Below are 20,270 nucleotides of genomic sequence, written 5' to 3' on the forward strand. Positions count from 1 at the left end.
TGTTGATTAAAGACAAACTACGAGCAGTGAAACGATTCCTCGCCAGCCAGCAGTGTGAATGTCCAACGATAAACTAGTTGAAACATCTCTTTTATTTACATGGAGTGTATAACTATTGGAATTTCCATGAGCAAGAAAATAGTAAGTAATTTCCTCACCGTCTGCGGGCCAACTGCCTATTTTAACGACGAATTAAACGATTCTTCTATCGCACATTAAGTCGATAATTTGTAGACAATTGACGTGCCCCACGGTTTTATTTTAGTCTAGTCTATGCATATGTTTATAATTCCCACGACTGTATCTATTTTATTATTTTTTGGTTTTTAGTACATTTATCTTAAACATTGCAATGTATGTTTAACATAAAACCGTTTAACTTAAAAAGTTTTTTTACCTATTTTTATTTTCTAGTTTTTAGTTTTTATTTCGCATTCTGTTTAATTCATTTAGTGCTTCATTATTGCAAGGCCCATCTTAAATATTGAGGTTGTATAGTGCACTGTATTCTTCTTGTCAAGCCCTTTTATTTGATACCCATATTGGTGGGATTGATAAAAAATTGTTATCAGACATTTGGTAGCGGCGGCCAGCTTAGATTTCAATTTTGCATAGTAAATTGTATTCTACTTGTTGAGACCTTTCATTTGATACACATGTTGATGGGATTGATAAAACCTAAGTTATCCGCCATTTTGTAGAGGCCGCCATCTTGGATTTTAATTTTATATAATACATTGATTATACTGGTTGAGCACTTTCATTTGATACCCATATTGATGGGATCGATAAAACCTACGTTATCCGCCATTTTGTAGCGGCCGCCATCTTGTATTTCAATTTTTTATAGTATATTGTATTCTGCTTGTTGAGCCCTTTCATTTGATACCCATGTTGATGGGATTGATAAAACCTACGTTATCCGCCATTTTGTAGCGGCCGCCATCTTGGATTTCAATTTTTTATAGTATATTGTATTCTGCTTGTTGAGCCCTTTCATTTGATACCCATATTGATGGGATTAATAAAACATAAATTATCCGCCATTTTGTAGCGGCGGCCATCTTGAATTTATAATGATAATGAATAAACATAATTGTATTGTCACCAAAATCCAAAGTGTATACAAAATTTCAGATTAATCGGTTGACAGGAAGAGGGTGAAATTTGAATTACTAAATTTGACCCAAGAATAAATAATAAATAAAAAATAAAACAAACGGGGTGAGCTAAATAAAACCGTTTAAAAATAACTGCGTTTTACTAAATGCATATAGATACACACGGTACATATACTAAAATAATATTTTTTAGAATTTTTTCTCTCTGTCTCTGCCTGTCTGTTTGTTCCGGCTAATCTCTGAAACGGCTGGACCGATTTTGACGGGACTTACACTGGCAGATTGCTGATTTGATAAGGATTACTTAGGCTCATTTTATTTTAGAAAATATTTATTTTGTAACTCTACAAACTAAATAATATTTTTTTTAATTCCACGTGGTCGAAGCCCGGGCAGAGCTAGTTATTAAATATAATAAGCGAATTTTGAATATTGGTTCAAAGGTTTAATTCAGTTCTTACTCACATTGGCAATTGTATAAGAGAAATGCAGGTTAGAAGGGGATGCGCGTAGCACGGGTACACCAGCGCGCGTGGCGGTCGACACCATAGCGGCGGCGGCAGAGCCACCACCGCAGACCAGAAGTGCCGCCACGCGACGACCATCGAACGCCGCACACGTTTCTTCCAGCACCCGCGTATTGAATCTAAAATGTCATAATCAATAAATATATGATAAAAATCTTTCAATATTTTTTTTTTTTTTTTTTTAATATAATATTAACACAGTGGTATCGCGTAGATATTTCATTTAATACCTACTCAATTGTTACACAAATAATCTTGTTTTATACATATATAAATAAATAAAAAACCCTTAGCTTAAATAAAAGCTAAAGAAGAAAAATTTAATCCCAAGACTAAACAATAATTATTATATTAGCAAAGGTTAAAGCAGAGAGTATATCAAGCTACTTAAATCAGTCTGTAACACAATAGTATTGTGTATTTCGATATAACCACAGTATCAAGGGATTATTAGCAAGGATACAATACTTCGCAGTGACCTTTTTGCGATTCATAACATGATACAGGTTGTTTTCTGATTTAATATACGTTCAAAATATCCTAAAATTAGGAATAACAATGACTGTTTCTGTACAATATAGTCAAGCCGCGTGATTGTACCAGCATTGATATGAGTGGTTGTTGTTAAACTTGTAATAAATACCAAAATGGTGCTTTGTTACCTAATAATAAAAAGGAAAGTAAGCAAAAAGCTATAAAAAAGCTATAAGTCATTAAAATTTATTCAATACATTTTTAGCTTACAGAGAACAGTTAAAAAATGGTAACGTTGTATGTGTATATACATAATTATATATAAATATATTATTTAAATTTTTATTACACGCAACCACCAATTTGTCTACCACTCGGCTTAGATATTAGTATGAAACTTTTAGGTCTCCTCTGTCCCTGAGTTTCGTCTCTGTCCTTTATTTAAAACAAAAAAAAAATCATACCGATAATGTTTACACAGTGTAAAACAATATTTCATTTGTCTTCATACAACTACTATTTCGGTGTAAGATGTTAACCGGCTCTTATTGTGAATAAACATATACTGATTAATAAAAACTAAAGATTTATGAATCACCCTTAAGATATCATGTTAGATATATAGATGACAAATCATTGTCTATATAGACGTATTTCTACAAAACCTCATTGCAGATACGATTCAGTTTCAATTTACACCTTTAGTGCACTAGAAGTGTTCTCAAATTTAGAGACTTAAAAGCGTAGAGTTATTTTCAATATAAAAGGATGACTTCGCGTGAATACCCTAAGGTTTGGAGCACGTTTGAGAGAATAACTAAAGATGGAAAGACATTAACTTTTGTGATAGAAGATATTCCAGAAGAGGAATGGAATAATGCCGTGGAATTTATGCTGGGAAATTACATACGCGAGGACGTTTGGTGGACTACAGCCGGTAAATATATATTTTTTTAAGATAACTGAGTAAAATACATTTATTGAACCTCCAATAACTGACTACCTGTCTCATAATCTACACTCTACAATATAAATATCTGGATATAATAATTTAATAGTAATAACTTATCTCTATGTCAACATTATATGTGATGATAATAAAATACGTGACATTCCATTTTAAACACTTTGACAACCACGTTTGAGCCACTTCGCCAAAGCACACCCTAAGTTATCGACTTTAACTTATACGCTATTAAAACGTGTAATCTTTTCTGTCAGCATGTATTTTAATAATTTTTTCATGTTGATAAATGATCAGCTTAAGAATGTCTTGTTCGCGTTACGCCAGATGTAAAACATTAATCAAGAGAGTCCCCCTGAGCAGGACGTGAAGACTTTTTGCAATTAACCAAATCCCGTTTTATGTTATCGGGTCCTTCACGCAAGAAAATACCAAGTCGTCAAGAATATTCGCTAAGAACTCCCACCACCCAATTATGTTACCGCAAGCCTCCACCCTGTTTTATTATTTCGCTCTTCACACAGACGCGAAAAACTGTTGTGAGAAGTAATTAAAAACCCACTTCGTACTTTAAAAGACACAGTTCACGTTCATTATTAATAATTTTTGAAGTTATACTTCTTTTGGCGCATTTGGGAAAAATTATGAGGGTAAATTTTTACGATGCGAGCGCACACCATCACAAAAAAACCGACACCCTCAAATTAGCTAGCCAATGAAGTATAACTTCGTACATAAGTACACACACTTTTTTTTTATTTTTTAAACAATTTTACTATCCTTTATAATTTAGTTATCATTTTACAAACAGGTGATTTTAACATTTATTATTAATTAATTATTGTAAAAAACAATGAACATGGTTCATTGTTCAACTACATGGGTTCATTATTCTTTGACAACATTTTATTTTACTAAGTTACGAGGTCAGTTCTAGCTTAAGCTTCCTAATCCATTGTAATAGTTACCCAGAGACCAAAGAGATTAAGGACTTAAAGAGGATATATTGTCAGTTTAAACAAACAACCAACTTTAACATCAGAAATCTATGATCATGAGACATTGGATAAAATATATGTTTATCCTTTATTCACAGTAAATATTGTAGCAAATAGTTAGGGACGTAAACATTTTTTTTATGTAGCTTCTTTTGTGATGAGCAAGATTGGATTTTTCTGATTTAGCTGAGATGAGCATATTTGCATTTTTTCTGATTTTATTTAATTTCCCACTTTTGAAAGAGTTTTTTGAAAAGCTGTGCTAAGAATTTGTTGGAAAGTGTTATTGCATGAAAAATTTACAAAAGTAAAGAAAATTCACAGCGTTCAACTCATCAGCCCCTAATTTATTTTGTAAATAATAACCGACTTTAGGAATTAAATCCCAATTTCGTCAAAGCTAGGAATAAATGTTTTTACAAGGTTTATAAACAGGAAACTCTTAAACAACCTGGCCGTTAAAAAGGTATAATGGAAGTCGGTCCACAGTTGACGAAGATAATTAAGAAGGTTGAACAGATAGTCTCTTCTTCTTTTTAACTCAATTAAAATAGGTCAATTCTTGGTACAAATAGATTTTTTAATATTATTTTTTAATAAGACTTTTAAAATTTTATGAGACTCCTTAATTAATTTAAAAAATCTATACATTAATACAGGAAGCAAAAACTTTGTATCCCTTTTTACGAAAATTGGGCGAGCAGAGGAGTATGAAATTTCGCACACTTATAGTTTATATAGAGAAGGATTTCAGAATGCTAATATTTTTTTAATTATGCATAGAAATATATTAAATTAATAACTACCATGTATTTTATACACACACGCATATATACTCTTTTGTTTATTTTTAGTCTGTGGTTAAATTATGGTCAAATTTCAGCCACTAGGCGACCATTAGTTAAGAATAAATGCTATATTACTTGTCATTGAGATTATTCGAAAAAACCGAATTAGTGTTAAACATTTATTCGCATTTATTTGTCAACTAACCCTAAATTTGAAATATTTTCTCTCTTACCTAAAATTTTTATAGTAAAGCACTATTTGTAAATAATAATTAATCAAAATTTATAAGTAATTAGCATTTGTATTGTTATCTTCTAATATCAAACGATCGACTCAGCAAACCTCTTTATGAGTCGGTGAATAAAAATATTTAAAGAGCCATAAATTTAAACTTTCAGCTAAGTTTTTTATCTCCTTTAGCAACTGGATCTGTCATCAATTTGCAAAAAATATTTTACGTAGAATTGATTTAGTAAACTTAAAATAAATGTCACATAATTTTTGACATATTCCTTTTTAGGGTTTTTAGTGTTTATATATTTATGTCCCGGTTTGACTTGCGTTTAAGTTTTTGTCTCTTGTTTCGATTCCTTCTGGTTGATGATGTATATAGCTTGTGTTATCTGGACAGCGAAATATTGTAATGGTAGTATAAATAGTCATAAATGAGAAACTCCCTTTTATTTTTAACCTCTTCGTAAGAAAATTAAATACGAATAAGCTATACCGTTTTGTTCTCCTTGCCTATGAAGAACAGCGTTTTATACTTGAATTACTTTACTTAAAAGGAGAAAAGATTAGAGATGGAATATTTGCAGTTGATGTGGATTCAATCTATACGGCTTTAACATTTTTTTATTATTAATATTATTAATAAAAATAATAAATCGTAAAAGCGTCATTTTCAAAATTTATTTGTGTTACACTAAAGGTCAATTATAGATCAAAAGTGTAATATATGTGTACCAAATACCATGTTAGAAGAGGTTAAAAGACTCCTAAAAAGTTTCTTGGCAGTCTTATTTAAAATAAAAAGATAAATCAAAGAATGAGAATGAAGATACTCATAAGAACTGACTCCAATTTTTAGTTGAAATTTAAATTTGGATTCTTAAAAAGTCACGTAAATATTGTTATCGTTAATTTACAAAAATTAATATTCGCTTTGCTTATTAAATATGTGAAATCAATAAAAATTATATATTAATTAATTGGCATTAATTCGTTAAAAGATTAAATTGAATTTAAATATCATATTATAAATTAATTGCTCCATGAAAGGGCGTCACAAATCCGATATGGTGCAGATAATAATTAATGATAGTCTTTTGAACTGACAGGCACAGCAGAAGACCCGGATGCTATACAAGAGTACCGATTATTACTAACGTCTATCGTGAAGCAAAAGATGAGCTTGGCATGCTTTCTCTCAGAAAGCGACGGAAAGGAACGTACGCTCATCGGAGTTAACATGTGCATGATGCAGGAGAAAGACCACTTCGTTGATCACAATCCGGTAGTACTTATTTTAAAGACGACACTTATTAAAATACTAATTATTAGCTGACGAGTGTTATCATCACAGGGCGTTAATTATTCTTACTTATTAATTACGAATTTAACAACCACTTGTCCATGACTACTAATTATTATCAATTCAATTTCGATCCATCCTATTTTATATAGCATCATAGCTTTATATTTAGAGTATTTTATAAAAAAATAAATTATTAACCAATATCATACTCCATATTTTTTTCGTCTAAAATATTACAAATAAAGTATTACTATAAATTCAGACTCGTAAAAAGTTTTGAAGAAATATTACTTTCCCATAAATGGATCCTTTGCCATTTACGATAGCGAAAAAATTCTTTTCACGAAAACCTCATAAATTCACACCTTGTCTACAGGTTACAACTTACTGTGTCGTTTGAGTAATATTTTTTTTTTTTTATTTTGTAATGGATTTTTCCATTCACATTGCATTCTAAATCATATTAAGTGATAGCAACGAGAAGCAGTAATCCATTTATTTAAATTAATTTTTATACATATTTTCCCTAAAGTTCAAAAAAATGGAATTATTTTAAGCTATACTTTTGAAATCATGCACTGAATAAGCTTAATAGTAGAAAGTAGTGTGTAGCGTAGTGTAAGAAAACAAAAAAAAATCATGTTGTTAGTTTTAGATCCACGCGGTCACGATCTGACATAAATTAATTATCCTCTTCGCTACTCCGCCCATTGTACTACACCACATGTAACTAACTACAGTTTAGATTTATTTAATTCATTTTAGTGCATAATACGGTATAAATAAATAAGTCAAAGAGTGAAAATATATAAGTATAAACATATAACATGCTGACACAATTTTATCAATTTAACTAAATAATGTGATTTTTTTTAATTTTCAACAGCCTAAATCAAAAGCAGGCTTACTCTCGCTAACCATGTTCAGCGAAGCCATGAAAGTGACAGCTATTTACGACAAGTACGACGTAAGTAAATATCTCATGGGAGCCGGCCTTTCTGTATCTCCGGAATACCGAGCCCATGGAGTGGCTGTTGAGATGCTCAAGTGCAGGTAAAAAGATTTCAATTCTATATATGTATATATATATATTCTTTTCTTGGATTAAATGAGAAAATAGCTATAACAATTTGCAAACGCGCACAGCGATAGTTTAAATTTAGAATAAAATTAAAAAATCAAGTGATCTACGAAACAAATGTAACATATAAATCATGTTTTTTATAATCATAAATGAGCAGTATTATGAGCAGTGCTGTGTGGCTACGGCACCAAAGAATAAAGCCACCCCCTCTCTTCCCGTGGGTGTCGTAAGAGGTGACTAAGGGATAACAAGGTTCCACTATCACCTTGGAATTTATAAAGCCAAACGATGGCGGGATAACCATCCAACTGCTGGCTTTCAAACACACAGGCCGAAGACGGGCAGCAGCGTCTTCGGTGCGAGAAAGCCAGCCCTGCGGTCACCAAGCGTGGTGACTATGGGCAAAACACATAAGTTCGCGCAACTTGTGGAGGCCTATGTCCAGCAGTGGACTGCAATAGGCTGGAATGATGATGAGCAGTATTATTTTGCAAAAACTTTTTAATAATATAAAATGATATTTTGGTAGTCGTGAATCAAAGGGCTAATTTTCTGAGTGTTTATTGACTTTAGTATTCAAATTTATTATCATGGATTAAATTTTCAGAATGCAGCTAACTAAAGAAGTTGGTTTAAATATAACGGGTGGAATATTCACAAGCGCTTCAGCGCAGCGTTCCGCAGAAAAAGCGGGAATGGAGTGTGTTTACCAAGTTCCGTATAAAGAGTTCGGAGAACAGTGCAAAATCGACTTTAATACGACCACTGAAGATCTAAAAATATTCGCAATTAAAGTGGAATAAACTTAAAATGATATTTTAAAATAACCATAGAAATATCTCTCGAAAATATTAGAATTACGCTTTTATCGTAGTTGTAGACCTTTTACGACTTTATAGTGCGAGATTGTGGAGTACTTTAAAATTAATGTTCTTATTAAAAGACAGACAAGTATTCGTTCCTATGCATACTATGAATACTAATGGATGTTTTATGTTTAATGCAAATGCTATAATGGACTTTGTACAACTACAATATTTTTATTGTTAAAATAAAAATGTCGTCAATAAAAGAGTAAAAACTTACTTGTGCACATTTTTATGTTCGAATATTATATCTTCAAAAATATTATTAATATTAATATATATGTAATTAACATAACATTGTACAAAATAGCAAAACGTATAAAAATTATAATCATTTTATTTTATTAAAGTTAAACACGGAGTGTGTTTAGCGATGTATTTTATTTAAAAACAAACATTTCAAAACTAATGTTTTATTAGTAAAAGAAATACTTGAAGCAGGAATCAATCCTGCCAGTGTCATCAACAGCTACAATCAACAATGGTACTCTTCATTCAACAATAGTACTCTTCTTCAGCAGATCGGAATTCTTACTTACTTTGCCGTATGTAACTGAGTTTTGATAGTAAAATAATACAAAGATCTAGAATAGGTCTTATATTCAAAGGCTTTAAACATGTCTGTGTTTAATTGTCCGCAGCCGGCTTTAGCTTTATGACGTTGAGATTGTAGAAAGGTATGATAAATGGTCGCTCGTTTGACATGTAAACGATTTCTTGTTATAAGGAACAAATTATAATATGAATACTAGCTGACTCGGCAAACGTTGTCTTGCCGCTAAACGCTATTTAAAAATAGGGGTTGGTGGTAGAAGAGTGAAAATTTAGGGTTGTATGTATTTTTCAACACCAAATCATATAAATAAAGAATAAATAATTTATCTAAAAATTAAAAAAAAATAAGGGTGGACTACCCTTAACATTTAGGGGGATGAAAAATAGATGTTGTTCGATTCTCACACCTACCCAATATGCACACAAAATTTCATGAGAATCGGTCAAGCCGTTTCGGAGGAGTTTAACTACAAACACCGCGACACGAGAATTTTATATATTAGATTGTATTATTAATACAATGTTAACTTACTTCAATTTATGCTCATTACGCTTTCAATAAAATCATTTCGACGGAATATTAAACAATGAGGCGAGTGACAAACAACTTTTTCCAATTGTTCAGAATATAAAATGATTAAGTATAATTTTAAAATTATACTTCACAGTAATAATATTAAAATTAAAAAAATATATAATAACTCAAAAATTATAAAATAATTTTAATCATAACATAATGACATTGCGTCTGCTCTTTTGATTTTTTAACAGTATAACTCAATATATATTACAAAATCCTAATATTTCCTACTCAAAATATGCAGCACCCTGACAGGGATAGTACCTCAACATTACAGAAGATCATAGCTAAAATAATGCTGTTTTCAAGCAGCGTTGTGTTCCTATTGTTAAGTAAGGTGACCAGAGCTCCTGGGAGGAATTAAGAAAAGGATTGGCAACGCGTTTGCGATGCTTCTGCAGTTGCGGGCGTCTATGAGCCACGGCAAACTCTCACCATCCGGTGAGCCGTACGCTTGTTTGCCGACCTAGTTATATAAAAAAAAATATCCCCAAAAAAATATGTAGTTATATAACTTATAGCGTAAATGTCGTTACATAAAAAAAAATAATTTCATCAAATTCAAGAAGTTTAATAAAAACCAACTGAATCATACCCAGAACAATTATTCTAATATAAAAAACTGGAACAATTATATTTAGTTTTATTTAAAAAAAAGCTATTTCTATATGAAGCTCTATTAATACTTATTAAAGACGTTCTGGTATATAACCAATAAAAACAACCTGTAGGTATTATAAGCAATTTAGTTCAAGCGATAGAAATTACTTAGGCATTCCATTAGCAAACTACCAGCGAATACTAAATGCGTAATTGATTCACTCCAATGACGTTTAATGGAGCCATGACCGACCACTATTTTCTGAGCCATAATATAAAATTACCAAATTTTCAAATCATGTATTTTAACCGGCTATTGTGGGTTCAATTATTTGTTTCTAGACTAAGTGTACATCCTTGTGAATTTCACATATGCTATCAGTACCGGTTGTTGTATATATACCAGATAGCGATAGGGAAAGAACGATAGCGAATTGAATATTCGCCAATCTGCAATGGAGTAGCGTGGCGGCTTATACCCAACACAAATCACACCGTCCCGTAGTTGAAATGCTATGTTGAATACTAAGCACATACATCTACAATATTAAAAAATAACCTATCACAGAAATATATGCTTTTAATGTTCACAATTATACGCTTTTACTTAGTTATGAAATTGATAAATATATAAATATTAAAACGATTATTTTTCTTCAAGATGTGCTCCGATTGACTTTGCGCAATATTAAGATTTAGATTATTCTTACTTTTACATATAAAATCGATATGTACGATAATATGCCAAATACTGTCGTAACCCCATTTTACTTAAAACATCCTACATAAAAACCTCGAAGTTATACATAAAGCTTGAACAAATAATTCACACATCACCGAATTCTTTCTCAAACAAATACAGTATAACATAGTTTAGCTTGTCCACTAAATAACAATAACCATTAAAAAAATTGGGGCCGTGTTGTGTCGATATCATTTAGTTGTCCAATGTTCATATAACAACTGCGTACCTACTTTACGGAACCAAGTTTCCCAATAAGTTATAACAAATGGGAACTTCGTCAAATCTTTCCAATGTAACTCTTATAAATACTGCCGCACTAATTACATATTTTAGCTATAGATTTAGTTAATTAATACGAGATAAAAAGCCAAGAATCGTGGTTAACCTCTATTGAACTTTAACACACCTTTGTTACTTAGTTTCCAAGAGTTCTACTATTTTCAATACCCCATACGAGGCTCTGCAAGTACGTTCACTGATAAATTAAATCTGAACTGAAAATATAATTACAATAATATATTTTTACTTTTTTCTATGAGTTCAGACAAAGTAAGTATTCGCAGGAAGAACTGTGAGCAGGCTTCTAAAATATCAACAAAAAAATCCGAAGTCCGAAATCACTATAGTATATTGTATCATTACATTATTAATAGGTATACCTTACTCAAAACTGCGATGTAAACTTTTCACATCATCCAAAACGCTGAGTTGAGTATTTCGAAAAAAAAAACCGTAAAGACAGATATGAGACGGAAGGATAGAAGCAAAATTTTAGACTTTTATTAATAATAGTTTCTATTAGCACATCATCATTATCATCATCATTTCAGCCAATCACAGTCCACTGCTGAAAACAGGCCTCCATAAGTTCACGACAAAAATAGCGTGAACTCATGTGTTTTGCCCACAGTCACCACGCTGGAGTTAGTCACCGCAGGGCTGGCTTTGTCGCACCGAAGATGCTGCTGCCCGTCTTCGGCCTGTATACTTCAAAACCAGCAGTTGGATGGTTATCCCGCCATCGGTTGGCTTTATAAGTTTCAATGTGGTAGTGGAACTGTGTTATCCCTTAGTCGCCTCTTACGACACCCACGGGAAGAGAGGGGGTGGCTATATTCTTTACTACCGTAACCACACAGGGAAACTTGAACTATTGGCTAATGTTACATAACTGGGGCAAAGTATTCATTTATATAAAAAAGTATGGGTGGCAGTTCCTACGCATGACTGAAGTTTACTCAATCAGATCGCCTGTCTAAATAGGCACAAAAGGGCTTACTAGTCTAAGAAAACGATGGATACCATATCAAATGGTAAATAAAAGCATCTAACAAAGCCACCTCCTATTAGGTTCGTTACAAAACGTCGACGTCTATCGGCGTTAGATGGCGTTAGAAACATTATGAGGTCGTTCAGTAGATTTCACTCCTCATATTTTTATCATACCGGGGGCCTTATATGAAAATCAATTCTTAAACTTAAACTAAAATAAAAAACCAACATTTTCGATGTATGCATAGATATTTTCGCACGTAAGCGGCACGGTTGCAGCATACACATACATATATATAATATACACTTAATACGTTTGAATAATTAGATCCCAAATTGCAGAAATTAAATATTGTCTTACATGTTATTGAAAAAAAAAACAACATTATATAAAGAGATAAACAAATAAATTAGTATATCAATAAATAAAGGCTTTTGCACTGGGATGAGCAAAAAACTTTCCAAAATAATTACTACGTTGACATCGTACTATTTCTCTTAACAGACGCCACAACTTCAAAATTGAAACAAACTTATCTATGTATACACATCAATTTTTTTTTTAATTATCACATAACAACATTTTAGCGTCTCGATACGTTTACCAATATCCTTCACCTTGCGATTTTTTTTACATTACAATATATAACAAAGCAAAAAGTAATAAATAAAAAAAAAAACAAATAAACTTGTTCAAAGAAACTGATTTATTCAAATAATTTAATATTAAATTATTTTTGCGCTGAAAAATGTAGTAATTGTTTACGCAAAAAAAAAAAACAGTTTTAATTATTTATTTGCATTTTTAATCAAAACTGAATTAACTGCTATACTGATATTGGAATAATATGAACGAGATTAACAACGTTGACCTCAATGTTGAGCTAAGCTATTAATTAGCTTATCTTGTTTAACTTTAATAGCTGGCACGATTTCGGGATTTGGGACTTAATGTCTTAATTTAACGCGCACTTCCTTGTTATCCACTTTATTGTAAAATACAAATACATTAAAAAACATTTGGTGAACACATGATCACAATGACACATGACAAAACACAAAATGATTATTGAAACTTATAATAATAAAATTAAATATATGGCCAACTGTGATAAAAAAAAATTATGCATTGAATTAATTTCAAAAACATGTTTATATACTTTAAAAAAATATATTGTCTCTAACATTATTATAGTAGAAAAAGTCTTGATTCTTATCATACAGATTTTTGCATTCTTAACTATATTTACCATTTTAGGTTGAGTATTTACTGTAAGCACAGCTGCACAAGCCTGTTTTTCTATTAAAGAGAAATTACTTTAGTTATCATATATAAATACTCTTTAATTATTAAGGAGTAAATATTCGACTTATTATGTGGTACTTCTCTACTTCAGATTGGCTGAAATGTGTATCAGAATTTTCCTCGAACATGAAACTTTCATTTGATTTTTTTATTACTTTGAATAAAAATATGTGTATTATTTGTAAGTGTGTATACATTAAATAAATTTAAAGAAACTACCATGTATTTGACACATACACGCTTAGATACTCTTTTATTTAATGTTCAAACTTATAGCTTAAATTATTTATGGTCAAATTTCGACTACTAGGCGACTACTAATTATTTGAATTCCACTAAAAAATCATTTAAATAAATGTACGAAAGCGTACCGAATTTAAGTGAATTTGTATATCCATTGAAAGAAAAAATAAACGAAAGACAAGAAATTGATATCATGAAGAGCAATTTTGTCTCTACTATTATTATAAAGCTTAAGAGTTTTATTTGTTTTTAATATCGGGAACTACTAGTTTCAATAATAACGGTCTTATTTTTTTTATTGAAATAATTTTTAACCCTTATATTTTGTCTGTGCGTATTTTGTGTTGCGTCTTTATAGTTTTATTCAATTTCTATAAGCTCTTATTAAATATTTTCAGTTTGGATAGTGATCACAACTAAAAAAGTTTGCAATATTTTCGTTACAAGTAATTACTATTAGGTATTCAATAAATATAAGCTGCAGCATACAATTTTACTATTGCTGGAGAAAACAAACTTTTATTAGTTTATTAATTTTACTATATTTATTTATTTATTAATATTTATTGAAAATCTTTCTTTTTTTTCGTCAAGATGTATTATTGTTTACTTATGTATACGTTTCAATAACCTTTTCTGGATACTAAGTGTCATAATTTTTTGATACCTATATTTCTTAATCGTATATCTTTATATAACGATTTAAATACCCTTAATTAAACTGTATTTTACGTACATAATGTATACCTATAGGGTATAAGGCAGGTACAAAGTAAATACACATAGGGATATAAGTAAACGAAGTAAGTTTTCCTTTCCTTGTATAAATACAAAAGGCTTTAATAATTTCGACAAGATTTAAGGTTAGGAATTATCTAAGTTCTATACATAATTACGACGGTAACTTCTCTCAGAAAAAGGAATTTATTTTAGTTAGTCACATTAATATATTCTGTTGGATATTTCACTTTGAGATTTGTATGTTATAGCTGAAATACAGTTGAACTTTAGTCTCCCAAGATCACCTTCTTGTTATACAAGCATGAGAAAAAATAAGTAAGTTTATTTTTATACAAAAAGATGACAAACTGGCGTGCGGTCCGTCTGATAGTAAGTAAATAACATAGCCTACGGACGCATGCAACACCAGAAATATTGCAAGCGTGTTGCCAAGCCTAACCCTTTACCCTCCCCCGGGAGCTTTAGCTACCTAATTCATCATAGGAACAGAACACTAATTAAAAACAGAATTATTTAACTATGTTCTTCTGTAATGTCGAAGCACGTCCCAAGTCGGACTGCGGCTAATTTTGAGCAAGATCTTTCCTGCCACACCTCAATTAAGTATAATAAGTTAATTAATATACACTGCATACGAAAATGTATATTACATACTACATTAGTAGTAGATTTTAAAATGGTAAAAATAATTAACTATTTTTAAACGTGGTTTTTCCTTTATAGGAAAAAAAACATTTATCCAATAGTAGGACGCTTATACACTATTATATAGCAGGATATTTTCGTTCTGCTCTTTCTTACCTTTCATCTTCTGGTAGCTCTATGTAAAGTGGCAGCAGCGTGATATTGCGCAGGTACAGTGGGTAATCGCCTGCAAGGTAGGTTTTCGATATCTCGCTGAGGGTGCGATTGAAGGCGCGCACGACAGCGGCGGCTGAAGGTGGTGCGGCGATCGCCAAGTAGAACGCGGTGCGCGCGTCCTCTTGCAGCACGCGCAATTCCCGCGCAGCGACCACAGCGAGCGCCAGCACTACCAGCGTGAGCACCGCGCGCCCGCGCATCGCACCCACCCCCCTCACCGCGGCGCCGCCCGCCCCCCGCACCGCGCCATGCCCACCGCCCCACTAACACCATCCACGCTCAGCGCCCCCACCCACCCACACAATCCACCCCTACGTACATTTGCCGCCAAAGGTTATGAGGTTCCTTTGTATATCAGTCAAACACAACTTTATTTTTACTTTTCGAACTAGTTTAACTCACTTAGAACACAAACAATAGTTGTACAGATGACTAGCTCTTCTTGAATGTGGGCGAAAGATATCTGTAACAAAAAGAAAAAATCTAATAAACGTACAATAATTTTGTATAAATATATATTATCGTGAAACCCTTGCACGCTATGATAATAAGTTAAGTTAATGCATATATTCTGCTTTGACCTTAGCGAAGACATGTGATACAGAATGACATAATGCATCTAACATTTTCGGTATACCGTTCTATTGTGTTAAAACGAAAACCTTTACGTTATTGTTATTGATAATTTCTGACTAAACTTAATAATAGAAAATACAAAAGTAATATAAATACTTTTTTTTTATCTCAAACACTACTAGTACAGTATGAATATCGACACCCATGAATCCTACGTCAAAATAATATGTCGTCATATTTTATTCAGGCCAATGGTGACGGACTCAATTTTAGTGGCTTTTTTGCATTTTTAGGGTTCCGTACCTCAAAAGGAAAAAACGGAGCCTTATAGGATCACTTTGTTGTCCGTCTGTCTGTCAAGACTCTTTTTCTCAAGAACACGTGGAGGTATCAAGCTGAAATTCATATCGAATACTCAGGGCTACTGTGCCTTGGAGCTGTGAAAAAAATTAAACTTCTAAGTGAAGGCAACCAAAAGATATAGCCGTTTATGCTACAAATTTTATCGACAGTCGCAAAGGAATCAAAACCTACAGGGTACTTCCTGAACTCAGAATCTTGAAATTTGGTACTAAGGAACGTCTTATAGAACAGATAAAGGAAAAATTGCGGAAAACATATATTTTTAGTTTTATCATAATAAAAATATGTTTAATAATTTTCGTACGGAACCCTCGGTGCGCGAGTCCGACTCGCACTTGGCCGTTTTTGTTTTTATTACTTAGGTTAGTTAAGTACAATATTAGGACCGTCAGGTATCGGGGGACATAAATATAAGCAAATTTGTATCACATTCACTGTATGTATAATGTCTACTTCAATAAATTTATGTAACACCACAAACCCGAGATCTTTGTAGCCACCGTTTCACAAGCCAATATGTTAAATATATGTTTCTATATTCATCATTAAATTATCTAGACCCCTACAGTAATACCCGTGTAGTCGTACACACAGCGGTATCCACAATCTTCTTAATTAACGTAATGTATAGCCGAATGGGAATGTTACAATACAATTAGCAATAATGCAGTTCTGGTAAAATTCTGAAACTACCAGCTATTTCGTTTAGAATTTTACCAATAATAACTTAAACTAACTTTTTTTGTATTTCTATTAGATTTAGGGTCTTTTTTCAATGATAATTGCAAGAAACCGTATTAATTTTTAGCTAGTTTATAAAAATCATATATTTCATGTAAAAAATTCAGATAATAAATTACGATGTTACTTAGGTAGCTAGTTTATGCCTTTAATGATTTCCACTCGTTCCGTGAAACAAGCTTAACGAACAGCTAGTCGTTCTCGACTTTCTTAAGAAACAATAGGCGACTAATAATGATGACTTTATTTTATTCTTATCTCGATGTTGCTAAAAACGTTGTGTTTCGTGAAAATAGAATATAGCTATATGGTATACTTTTATAGCGTAAATTTATTTCGTAACTCTCGTAGCCCCTAATACCTTTTGCGAGTGTTGTGGTAGTCTTTCAGACACCGCTGATTAATCATTAGCTTAAGCTAACCGTTACCATTTCTAAATGAAACTAAACTGTAAGCTATTGTGTTATACTGATTCAAATAGAAAAAGATATCTTGTATTCAAAATATATCGTCAGAGAAGTATCGTCAAAGAAAATGCCTTAACATTATTAGAATTGGAATCAAAAGTTTTGTGTCATATTTATATTATATTTTTAAAATTTATGTGACTGCCTAGTTTTCTTTACAGCTTTTATATTTTATACTTTAATATTACGTACGAGTGAATAGCCTTTGATGTATAAACGCGTATGTTCATTCAAAAGACTTGCTCTAATGATTAAATCATTGGCGCTTACAGATTAGGCCTCGTGCAAACAACCCGACTTGGGAAATAAACTCATTATCGTTATGGAAACCAGCATTTCTCTTCGTATTAAGAAATTTTCATTGGCTTGTTTATTAATAACTACGAAGTACCAATTAGTCTTTTCCCCGACCCTGAGTTCCCAGCCCCGAGTTCCCGAGTCACGCAATGTTCATGCCATCTTTCGATTAAGATCGAGAAAAAATATAAGGAACAAAACGCTTTTTTTGGATATTGCACATTCATTTGATTTATTTCAGTACATTTTTTATTTTGTAGCAATCATATTGATACGCCCTCTTTGGAATTTCAAATGTCTATCTTTTCAAAAGAAACAACTCGTTTGGATTGCCGAACATATGTACTACCATAAAGACCCCCGGGGCGAGGAACAGTAGAATTCTCTCGGCAACCTTTGGGTGTAAAACTTTAAAACGTGTATTTAAGGTACAGTAAACATTTTAAACTCAAGTTAAAATAGTGTTTACAGCATATAGCACCTCTTTTAAAAAATTTAGTAGAGTCAAGTACGCTATCCGCTTCTAAAAGTCACCATAGTACGAATTTCACAATATTAGAGTACCTATTTTTAACTATTTTATAAATCAGCCCGTAACTTATTTATAAGATATGGATTTTTCGATATTATTAGGCGATAATGTATTTACGTACTAAAATTATTTGTAAAATTACGAGGTGAAATAGACACTTACTCATAATTCACTTATGTAATAAAGCTACTTTTAAAAAAATATACCAAGCGAATTGGTAACCTCCTATTTGGAGTCGCTCAAACAATAAGTTTTCTACCTTTAATTTTAGATGAAAAAAAACATCAAAACATTTCTTTTAATCGATAATGAAACAAATTACAAAAGACTTGGTAAAACTTTTGTAGCAATATAAGAATACTTGTCAATATGTTTTAATTTTTACTCAAACAAACAATTTGTTAATTATCTAAATACAAATCAAAGCTAAACTCTAGTAGTAAATCACTAATATGTATTTACTTTTGCCTTTGTTTCTACTTATTATTTTACTCCTGTAATTTGTACTATTTAATCCCTGACCCGTGAGATAGCATCAGACGCAATGCGTGCGTGTAATTTAAATTCAGCATGACAAAATTTTATTATTAAAGGCAGCATGGGGATCCGGGCAGAGGCTACCCGTTTATAGAATATGCTCCATTTGGATATCAAGTGTCCTACTTCTCTAACAAGATTAAAAAGTCAAGTAAAAACTTCTTGTCACACTTCTAAGAATATAATAGTACATTAATTCTAATACGAAATAGTCGTATGTATTGGTACGTTTTAGTGATTATTGTGGTTTATCTTTCACGTTATACGGTCTTGTGAAAAATAACGCAACAAAAGTATATATTAGTCAACTCACGTATGGAGCTCAACAGTTGTTGTACCCTATTTAATTTAATTAAGTACAGCTAAAAGTTTAAGGTTAAACGTGTAACTTCTTGCTAGCGACCCGCCTTAGGAACTCCAAGCGCGGGTACTTGTCAGCGGAATGCGTAAAAGCATTTCCCAGCGAAAACAACCTATATCTGTTACTTTAACGTATAACCCATACATAACCCTTTCTATATCTCATACTTTTTTTTCTATTTCCTTGCTTGTTTCACCGATTGCCTTTTTTTCTTTTCATACGCATTAAAATTAATACGTATGTATCATATTATGTATCGTATTTGTGTATCCGTGTATGTATAAGTATCGTATTATTTGTATCTACGTGTGTATACATTATTATGTATGTGTGCATATATATATATATATATTTTATAATTATGTATTTATTATATATTATATTATTATTCTCAATATGTTTAGATTGTACACGCTAATTTTGCGACTGTTTTATAAGTTTCCTGTGGCAGGACTACTGGAAGAGATTCCATCATGGGATAAGTAGTGCCTTTGTACCAGCATTGTTTATAAGAGCTATTTTCTTTTGCTATCCTAGTGTACATAAATTGTTAAAAAAAAAGTTTAAATTAAAAATGAATATTATTCAAAAAGGCTTTCATATGCACTATATAATCGTATCGTTAACTGATAAAAATCGTAGAGCAATTTAGTAGCATTTAACACTTTTATAGTTTGTAAATACAGTTTTTCTAAATGCTGTAAGAACTTATAAATTGTCTTCTACTTTCTTTATTTTTAAATCATGTTGAATTATTTGCTTTTTACATTAATGATCTTTCAAAGTATGTTTTCGTGTTCTAAGACAACGCTCCTGTCACTTGTCACATTTATCAATACTTGGTTGTACAAAATATGGTTATATTACAACATACTCGTTTTATGCTACAATCGTGACAAACACCTTGATTTGTTTAATTTAACTTTTCCATCTCAATATATTCTATTATTCATTTGTTTTGCTAAAATATTTTCCTTACCCTTTATTTTCATAATCAGAACCAAGCTGTTTAAAAATACGCACTTGAACACACAATGAGGGAAAAATTTATTTTAAAATGTTGGTAACTAATATAGTAGTAACCCTTACTTTAGTGTTTCAAAAAAAAATACCATTTTATATAATTATGTAAA

At 31.6% G+C, this 20,270-nt stretch overlaps 2 protein-coding genes across 2 annotated transcripts in view; one reads left to right on the forward strand and one right to left on the reverse strand.

Annotated features, from left to right (window-relative positions):
- LOC123654544 overlaps nucleotides 1-15,463 on the reverse strand; it is a 38,050-nt gene extending 22,587 nt beyond the window's left edge. The window contains exons 1-2 of the mRNA XM_045590443.1: nucleotides 15,204-15,463; nucleotides 1,587-1,767 (exon numbers count right to left, since the gene is read on the reverse strand). Of these exons, the coding sequence (XP_045446399.1) occupies nucleotides 1,587-1,767; nucleotides 15,204-15,463 (441 nt within the window). The remainder of the gene's footprint in view (nucleotides 1-1,586; nucleotides 1,768-15,203) is intronic.
- LOC123654301 lies at nucleotides 2,800-8,579 on the forward strand. The gene is made up of 4 exons (XM_045590214.1): nucleotides 2,800-3,059; nucleotides 6,214-6,389; nucleotides 7,297-7,463; nucleotides 8,102-8,579. Exons 1-4 carry the CDS (start codon nucleotides 2,891-2,893, stop codon nucleotides 8,295-8,297), a joined length of 708 nt encoding a protein of 235 aa, XP_045446170.1. The 5' UTR covers nucleotides 2,800-2,890; the 3' UTR covers nucleotides 8,298-8,579.
- Nucleotides 15,464-20,270: the final 4,807 nt, after the last annotated feature.

Source organism: Melitaea cinxia, chromosome 6 (assembly GCF_905220565.1).
Source record: "Melitaea cinxia chromosome 6, ilMelCinx1.1, whole genome shotgun sequence".
NCBI lineage: Eukaryota > Metazoa > Arthropoda > Insecta > Lepidoptera > Nymphalidae > Melitaea > Melitaea cinxia.

Excerpts from the sequence above, each read along its gene's own strand:
- LOC123654301 (XM_045590214.1), top strand. The coding sequence starts at position 2,891 with ATGACTTCGCGTGAATACCCTAAGGTTTGGAGCACGTTTGAGAGAATA. Across the intron at positions 3,060-6,213 it reads CGTTTGGTGGACTACAGCCG|GCACAGCAGAAGACCCGGAT; the intron begins GTAAATATATAT and ends TTGAACTGACAG. Across the intron at positions 6,390-7,296 it reads ACTTCGTTGATCACAATCCG|CCTAAATCAAAAGCAGGCTT; the intron begins GTAGTACTTATT and ends AATTTTCAACAG.